Source organism: Rattus rattus, chromosome X (assembly GCF_011064425.1).
Source record: "Rattus rattus isolate New Zealand chromosome X, Rrattus_CSIRO_v1, whole genome shotgun sequence".
NCBI lineage: Eukaryota > Metazoa > Chordata > Mammalia > Rodentia > Muridae > Rattus > Rattus rattus.
The window spans coordinates 21,617,700-21,627,531 of record NC_046172.1 but is presented as its reverse complement, the minus strand read 5'-3'; the positions used below and the strand labels follow the sequence as shown (position 1 = coordinate 21,627,531).

The 9,832-nt window shown below is 34.3% G+C and overlaps 1 protein-coding gene across 1 annotated transcript in view; it reads right to left on the bottom strand.

Annotated features, from left to right (window-relative positions):
• Positions 1-9,832, bottom strand: part of LOC116889050 (cilia- and flagella-associated protein 47-like) — a 63,031-nt gene that overhangs the window by 32,158 nt on the left and 21,041 nt on the right. The window contains exons 3-5 of the mRNA XM_032890241.1: positions 5,380-5,447; positions 3,937-4,082; positions 892-1,000 (exon numbers count right to left, since the gene is read on the bottom strand). Coding sequence (XP_032746132.1) covers positions 892-1,000; positions 3,937-4,082; positions 5,380-5,447 — 323 coding nt within the window. The remainder of the gene's footprint in view (positions 1-891; positions 1,001-3,936; positions 4,083-5,379; positions 5,448-9,832) is intronic.

The window sequence follows — 9,832 nt, the reverse complement described above, 5'->3', positions numbered from 1 at the left end:
GAACCTGGGCTCCAACCTCATAGGTAGCTATGAATAGCCTAGTAAGAGCAATTCAGTGAAGGGGAAGCCCTGGGTCCCAAGTATCACTGAAACTTCAGTGAACTAGGACTTTTGGGGGAGGGCTGCAATGGGGGAGGGGTGGAGGGAACACCTATGAAGGGGATGAGGGGATGTTGTTCGAAACCGAAAGGGAATAACACTAAATGTATATAAGAAATACTCAAGTTAATAAAAAAAAAAAAATGACAAAAAAAAAAAAAAAGAAAAAAAAGTTTATTCAGTTTCAGCTTTATTTCCACAATTATTGAAATGACTTACCATATACATTAGGATAAAGGTAGTGGAAATGGAAATAAACATTAAAATGATGCTTTTAAAGGCTAGGCAAAAAGAAAACTTGGTTTATTAACAACCAAACTCTTTCAAGGCTAATGCTAGAAATCAACAATTTGACATAAAGATATAAGTCTAGATTATGAAAGATAAACGAAGTTTAAAATATGTAGTGATTTTCCAACAGAAATGGATAGGTTACTGAATAATATTTGGTATAGTAAATTCCAATATTATCTGAAGTCTAAAAACAGATTTTTTTTTCTTTTTTCGGAGCTGGGAACCGAACCCAGGGCCTTGCGCTTGCTAGGCAAGCGCTCTACCACTGAGCTAAATCCCCAACCCCTCTAAAAACAGATTTTTAAAGAAGCCAATAATCATGTTTTTAATTGTCAAAATGGTGCTGTTTTATGGGTAAAAACATAATAAAGTTGGAAGAAGGCTTCTTAAAATACAACTGCATATTGGAGAAAAGTGGTATAAGAATGTCTGCATGACCATACAAGTAATAATCCAATCCATCAATATAACAAATGGAACAAAACATGTATAATATACCTTCTAGAGAAATGCTGTAGTCAATTGGACTTGGAGGCTTCATTGGAAGGAAATTGGAAGGCAAGGGTATCAAACCTTTTCCTTCTATAATATATATCAAATCTCCGATCTAAAATATAAGCACATAATAATACTGAATTTTAAGTACTCATAAGAATATAAACCATATTCATGTTATAGTGTTTCTAAGGAACTTTCTTGCACACCTTTCTGAGCAAAATGTACAAATCATAAATCCAAAACTAAGCATAAATATAGCTTTACACTAGCCTGTAGTAAAGATATGAAGGTTGAATACGAGGATCCTAGAAATTCATTAAAAATACTCTTAAGAGGTGTTCTTACAATGACCATGCTAACAAGAAAGAATCTGTAACAACACAGCAACAATTACTTTATTTCTTCTACTTCTTCCTCTTAATTTTCTTCATCTTATCATTATTGTTACTATTTATTAATATTCTATAACTATTCAAGAGCATGTGAATCTATGAGTCTATTTTAACGTAAATTTTAAAAAATGAATACCTAAAATATTTTGGGACACATTATTAGATAAGAAGTACAAACTACTAAATAGATAAAGCAAAAATAAAAGTAAAAAACTTGTAAGAGCATCAACATGATATACTGAGAAATTAATAGTGGTGAGCATGCTTGTATTTGTTTTTGCTCAGCAGCTATTAAACCTCAGAGAGACCAGGTCTCTGTGTTCCTTTTTCATTTTCTGTACAACTGATGTCTTTAGAAGCCAACATCATACATAAAACTAGTTGAAGAAAAAAAAGTGTCTTCTAATGACATATCAGAAAATGTATACAGTGGAGAAAATAGTATTAGATCAATTCAAAAAAGAATTTTCGGGAGTCAGATTTCTTCTGGTTCTTTAGACCATAAAAGTGCCACCTTCCACAAGCAAGCCTTCAGTGGCCCCAAAACAAACCAACATGGAACTCTGCCAGACCAATTCGATCTAAGTTGGATCCACATGCCTTCCCAGTTGTTCTGCATGGGACAGTCTGCAGATGTGAGTTGCACTGGGTTCTGAGCCCCGCTGTCTAGCTTTGGGCTAGTTCCTCAGTCTGGAGGAAACTTGAAGGACTCCAAGATTGTCCTGTCTCCTTCTAGAAACCTTCAAGAGCCCCAAGACTAACCAGCCTGGAACCCTGCTTCACTATTCATATACCAGTTGGATCTGCAGTCCAACTGGGATACAGCCTACAGAGTAGAGTCTGACTGAGGCACAGGAGCACAGCAGGGTACCCTGACCTCAATTGTATGTTCCAGGGTGCAGCCCACCTTCCTGACATGTTCTCCTGTCATCAAGATCATCAAGTCAACATCAGGGAAAATTAAATGCGTAAAGGACACTTTAAAAACACAATCAACAAAACCCAGGGCAATGTGATACCACAAGAGCCCAGGAATGGTGCTATAACAAAGTATGCATATCCTAATGAAACTGAAGCAGAAGAAGAGGATTTTAATCTAATCTTATTATTTAAAATTTTAACTAAAACACACAAAATGAAATGAATATGCACTCCTGAAAACACTGTTGGTAGAAATGTCTTTATAAGTTCAAAACATCCAAATAAATGATAAATTACTTTAGTATTTATCAGTTTTGAGTTAATAGGAAAGGGGTTATCATATATTTAACAGGAACTGTAGCAAACTATTTGTGCTTGCTTGCATGTAATATCCACCTAAGAATATGTTATATTTTTCAATATAATTAACATTATATTTGAATTAATAAATTCATAGAAAGTATAACTAAATCAAATCCTTAAATTGTGGCATTGTTTCTAATAGGTAGCAATATATTACTAAGATTGTTTTATCACTGTATTTTCTCTGACAAGGAAAAAATAATGGAAGGTGTGTTGTAATAAGTAGAGATTACAAAATAAGCTTGACTATATTTTAAGTAGTTTAAATTCAAACTATTTAATGAGATAATAGAAAATACTCTTGTACTCTACTTCAAAGAAGAACATTAAATTTCAAATTATACTCTTGAAAGCTAATTTTCTATGTTTATAGTTTAAAGTTTTAAAAAATATTTTGAACATTGGTCCAATTAATAGAAAATAATAACTATAGCTATTTTCACATATTTTATATAAAAAGAGATGTAGTTGAATCCTAAAATGCTTTTTTTCCAGTGCTAAGAATGAAGTCCATGGCCTAATGCATGCTGTGTAAGCTCTCTATTACTGAGCTTTAATTCTATGAATGGAATAAGATAAAGCCAAGATAATCGGCATAAAGCATTTTTTCCTCAGTGGCAATTTTATATGTAAAATTAAAGTATATTTTCACTATGTTAATCCTACCTATTCATGAACATGAGGTCTTTCCTTCTTCTGATATATTCTTCAATTTCTTTCTTTCTCCCAATTTATTTGAATAGTTAAATTTAGTTAACACACACACACACACACACACACACACAAACACACACTAATGTGTGTCTTACATATTCTGAGGATTCTCAATCCCCTCCCCTCCAAGATTATTATGTTATAGTCAGTCTCTCTCTCTGAGTAATTCACCCTCCCTGTCCTCTTTTCTTTCCTCCCCAAATTGTTCTCTCCATGTTGATTTTAAGAAACAAGCTGCATGAATGCCAAAGGTAAAAAGAAATTAAGGTTCTATAAACAACTTGTGAAGTTGGAAGCACATCCTTCCTCAGATAAATCTGTGAAAAGATGCAAGTCTGTGTCAGTTCCTTCAGTGAATATTTAATAGACCATAAGTATAGGATTTAGCATGACAGGCCAGATATATGACAGAAACTGAGACAAAGCCAGTTGTGGTAGTTCTACTTCCTTGGAACTTCCGTAAGCAGTCCCCATAAAATTTATTTACAAGTAGTGGGACTCTTACTATTATTCAGAAAAAGCTTATTTCCTTGGGATTTGAGGACTAGAACATGAATATTTCCAGAGTTCCAGTTATTTCAATATTGCCTTAATGTTTACGTCATAAAAGAAGCAACCCATATGGAAGAAGCATGGTGTACAATTCTGTAATTACCTCTTTGTTGCTTAGGATGATGGCGCAATAGCGAATGTGCATGTCAAAGGGAAGATAGTAAACCTCCAGGCTTGAAGATGCTTTTGGTCCCAGGGAAAGTGTTTGTATTGAACAGAAGAATTCTCTGATGAAGTTAGACTTAATGGCTATAAAAATGTGACACAGAGAGAGTTAATAAATTATTCAAACTATTATTTCATAAATAATTAACATTTTACGATGTATAAAATGTTGAAAACATTGAAACACAATGCAAAGGGTTTAATAAGAAACTACTGGTGATCTGATCTCATGTTTGGCATAACAAAATATATACTTATACTCATCTATTAATTATTCCTTATAAATGAATTCACATAATAAAACATATTGGACAATTTGAGTTGGAAATGTCTACTATAACAACAAAAATGTATTCAGATTTTTTTCAGTAGTTTTAAAACATGTTGACAGATTTAAATTTCTTTGGAATACGGTGATATGCTAGATGAAGTAACGTTAGTACTCTGTGATAGACTTCAGCAGAACTGAAGTGCCATGGATTCTGATACAACGTAATCTAATATCTGCTTAATCCTTTCTCTTCAATCTTTTAAAACACAGTTATTATTTTTGAGAAGCATCAGATAATCAGAGATCTGACTCATGAAATTATAAGGCAATAGCACCATAGAAGATACTATGGATAGTGTAGCATTAAACAAAAGATACATGAATAAAATCGCTTAGAAACATTCTATGTTTCAGCTTCTATTTGAAGGTAAGTGTTACATCTCATTATTTCTGTGATTGTAACGTTTAGTTTTGTAGCTATGGTTAACTAGAACATTTCTACACTCGGTTTCCTGCCGATCATTCTACCCATCTTTTACAATATTTTTTTGAAACATATTTGAAATTTTAATAGAGTATGGGTAAATAAAATTTTCAAACATTAAGCTTTTCAGATATATAAGAATCATCTTCTGAAAGAAAAATTGGAGTTATTTGATGCCTCCTTTATATATCTTTGCCTATTTTTTGAGACCTATATTAACTAAATAATACTAAGTGAAAAAAATGTATTTTTATAATTCTAACATTAATAAGACCTGGAATTTAAGTAGGTTTAAAGAGTTCAATGAACTAAAAAGCAACATGAAGACTACATATATTTAAACATGTTCCCTATATGCTAATGGAAACAGACCAAGAAAATAAAAGAAAAGGGGTCACAGCAGAATGCCCAAATATACATAACAAAAAAAAAAAAAAAGAAAAAAAAAAAGGCAGATACAGGTCATTCTGCATCTGGCCAGAAATCTCTAGGAGTCTCCATTCTATTATCATAAACACCCTAAATGAATATCTCAGTTGAGCTTTTTGTCACATGAACATCAGACTCAAGAATAAACAAAAACAAACAAACAAACAAAACCCGAAGCTTTTCAATGAAGTACTCACATGTTCTTAAGCCATTTTCAACATTGGAAGAACTGCGATCAGTAGCATAGTCATTACTCCTAATGCGACTGTCAGAAGAGGGAGAGAATATCTATTTTATAAAAGATTATAGTTATTTAATAATTGTCACCATCTACAATTTAAACAAACTCAAAAATGAGAAAAGCACAAGTTAGAATTTTTTCCACTATTTTTTGAAATGGCTGTATATCAATTGCTAGCCTGAGATCACTATATGAATCAAGATTACTTGGAACTCACAGAGATCTGTCTCTACCTGACTCCTCAGCGCTGGAATAAAAAATTGGCAAAGATATACAAATTAGAAAGGAAGAAGTCAAAATATCACTATTTGTAGATGATATGATAGTATACTTATGTGACCCCCAAAATTCCACCAGAGAATTCCTACAGCTGATAAACAAATTCAGCAAAGTGGCTAGATATAAAACTAACTCAAACAAATCAGTAACCTGCCTATACTCAAAGGAAAGACAGGCTGAAAAAGAAATTAGGGAAACGACACCCTTCACAGTAGCCACAAATAATATAAAGTATCTTGGTGTGACTCTAACCAAGCAAGTGAAAGATCTATATAACAAGAACTTCAAATCTCTGAAGAAAGCAATTGAAGAAGATCTCAGAAAATGGAAAGATCACCATGCTCATGATTTGGCAGATTAATTAGTAAAATGCATATCTTGGCTGAAAAATCTCCTATAGATTCAATGCAAATCTCATCAAAAGTCCAACTAAATTTTTCATATAGGAGAAAGAGAAATTTACAAATTATTTGAAAAGCAAAAAAATCCTAGACAGCAAAACTCAACAATAAGAACTTTGGGGAGAATCACCATTCTGACCTCAAGCTGTATTACATAGAGCACTCCTCATAAAAAAGTGTATGGTACTGGAAAAGAGACAGGCAGAAGTTCTTTCAATGGAATAGAAAGGAAGACCCATAAATGAACCCACACATCTATAGTCACTTGATCTTTGACAAAGGAGCTAAAACCATCCAGTGGAAAAGGTACAGCATTTTCAATAAAATGGTGTTGGTGATACTGGAGCTCAGCATGCAGAAGAATGCATTGGGGAAAATTTCCTGAACAAAGCACCAAAGTTTTATGCTCTAAGATCAAGAATCAACAAATGGGACTTCATAAAACTGCAAAGATTCTGCAAGGCAAAGGACACTGTCAATAGCACAAAACGGCAACCAACAGATTGGGAAAGGTCTTTACCAATCCTACATCTGATAGAGGGCTAATATCTAATATATACAAAGAACTCAAGAAGTTAGACTCCAGAGACTCAAATAACCCTAATAAAAATGAGGTACAGAGCTAAACAAAGAACTCTCAATTGAGGAATACCAAATGGCTGAGAAGCATCTAAAGAAATGTTCAACATCCTTAGTCATCAGGAAAATGCAAATCGAAACAACCCTAATATACCACCTCATACCAGTCAAAAGGTTAAGATCAAAACTCAGGTGACATAGATGTTAAAAAGGATGTGAGAAACAGACAATGCCAACCTCTGCTACATATGTGGCAAGTGTCGTGGGTCCCTCCATTATACTCATTGATTAGTGGTTTTGTCCCTGGGAGTTCTGGTGGGTCTGGTTGGTTCATATTTTTGTTCTTCTTATGGTGTATATAGATCTGAAATTTATATACGTTTTTGTTCGGGTATTCTATCAAAAGCAGATAATAAAAATGGCCATGGAGAAACATGAAAGTTGTCTCTTTCCCAAGGGCTATTTTTAAATTTAGATAAATTAGGATCTGTATATTGCTCATGAAAATGACAGGAAACGTTGTGAATTTTAGAACCTCTCTCACATTCTTATGAAAAAAAGTATTACCCTGATTATTACTAAAATCTGGAAATTATTTAGTTAACATTGTATAGGGAGTAAGATTCTATTATACTTAGAATAGAAATTCAGTGAAAAATACCACTCTTTTATAGTGCAGAGCCAAAAAATGTTATCTTGCCTGTCTTTTTGTTACTACTGACACCCTATCCTGTTTAAATTTTTGTAGAGATTTAAAGATGCTAGAGCTGTTTCATGAGGACATGTTGAAACCTTTCTAGTCTTAGGGTAGATAGAATCAAAAGACGATAAAGTGTTTATGAATTATAGATCAAACAATATTTGATGCTAATTCATTAGTGAATGACTTAGGGAATGGAAATTATTTTTGAAATATAGAGGAAAGGCATCCTATAATTTTTGGTACTGGAATAGACCTTTTCTCAATCTGGAATGATCAAAATGTCATTTACTCGGTTATGTTTCGAGTTTGAAAACGAAGCTTTAAATCTTATACCCTATTTTGAGTGTTTGGAACAAGGGTTACCAAGATCATAATCAGTTTTTAAGATATTCCCTAAAGCAGATGTTTAAGATTTTATTTAAGCCAAACAGCCAACAATGTAGTTCATAAGTAGTTTTCAAATGAATCATGAGATGGTACATGAGCGACTCAGGTTTTGGGTACATTTTATTCTCCATATATTTTTGCTTCTTTTTTTTTTAAAGGTGTGTGTGTGCGTATGCGTGTGCATGTGCGTGTGCGTGTGTGTGTGTGTGTGTGTATGTGTGTGTGTGTGTGTGTGTGTATCCATGGCCATATGAAAATTTAATGAGGACACAGCAGCCAGGCAATCATCTATAAACCTTGAAGTAAATGGTTACGAGATATCAAAACTCCTAGTGCCTTAATAATGGATTTTGCAGTTCCCAGAAAAGTAAGATATATATGTTAGTTGTTCATATGACATCTACCCAGGATCTTCTGGCTTTCATAGTCTCTGGTGAGAAGTCTGGTGGAGTTATGATAGGTCTGCATTTATATGTTACTTGACTTGTATCTCTTACTGCTTCTAATACTCTCTCTTTGTTTTGTGCATTTGGTGTTTTGACTATTATGTAATGGGAGGAATTTTTTTTTTCTGGTCTAATCTATTTGGAGTTCTGTAGGCAGCTTGTATGTTTATGGGCATCTCATTCTTTAGGTTAGGGAAGATTTCTTGTATGATTTTGTTGAAGATATTTACTGGCCCTTTAAATTGGGAGTCTTTACTTTCTTCTACACCTACTATCCTTAGGTTTCATCTTCTTATTGAAGATCTTCTCATCCTGGATTTCCTGGATGTTTTGGATTAGGAGCTTTTTGTATCTAACATTATCTTTGACGGCTATGTTCATGGAATGTTCAACATCCTTAGTCATCAGCAAAATGCAATCAAAACAACCCTGAGATTTCACCTCACCATAGTCAGAATGACTAAGATAAAATCTCAGGTGACAACATGTGCTCCCAAGGATGTGAAAAAGAGGAACTCTCCTCCATTGTTGGCGGGATTGCAAACTGGTACAAACACTCTAGAAATCAGTCTGGAGTTTCCTCAGAAAATTGTACATTGAACTACCTGAGGACCCAACTATACCACTCCTGGGCATATACCCAAAAGATGCTCCAACATACAACAAAAATACATGCTCCACTATGTTCATAGCAGCCTTATTTATAAGAGCCAGAAACTGGAAAGAACCTAGATGCTCTTCAACAGAGGAATGGATACAAAAAATTTGATACATATATACAATGGTGTACTACTCAGCTATCAAAAACATGAAATTCATAGGCAAATGGGTGGAACTAGAAAATATCCTGAATGAAGTAACACAATCACAAAAAATACACATGATATGCACTCACTGATAAGTGGATATGAGCTCAAAAGCTCGAATTACCCAAGATACAATCCACAGACCACATGAAACTGAAGAAAAAGGAGGACCAAAGTACAGATGCTTCACTCCTTCTCAAAAGGGGGAACAAAAATATTCTTAGGAGGGGTTATGGAGGCAAAGTTTAGAGCAGAGACGAAAGGAACAGCCATTCAGAGCCTGCCTTACATGGATACATGTTGTAAAAATATAATAAATTAACAAAATATGGTTGTCTTTTACCCTTCTAGGTCCAGCACTATAGTGCCCCAAGATATCTTGGTGGAAACACATCCCAATTACTCAGCGGCCCAGTGACTCAGCCGCTGCACACTTTCCTATATTCAAACTGTCACATAAAAGAACACACAACACAATAATCTTTGACCCAATTAGCAAGATATAATTTCCCCCCTAAACATACAAAGCCCAATACACATACATCTTTAACAACATTAATAACCTGTAAATACACAGAGCAGAATCTTAACGTCACCTGCCATGGCTTCTTGCCCTCTCCTGTCTCTTCTCCTTTTTTTCCTTTTCAGGCTCCTCCTCTTCCTTCAAACTCTTCCCCTGCTCATCCTTCCTTCTCACCCAATGACAGGCCTCCTTCTATCCTGTTATTGCCCTTACTTGTATTTTACAATTTAAATTGGGAGAAGGTTCTGGTAAAGTCCCCTGAGTCCTGAGTATGTGACTAGGCAG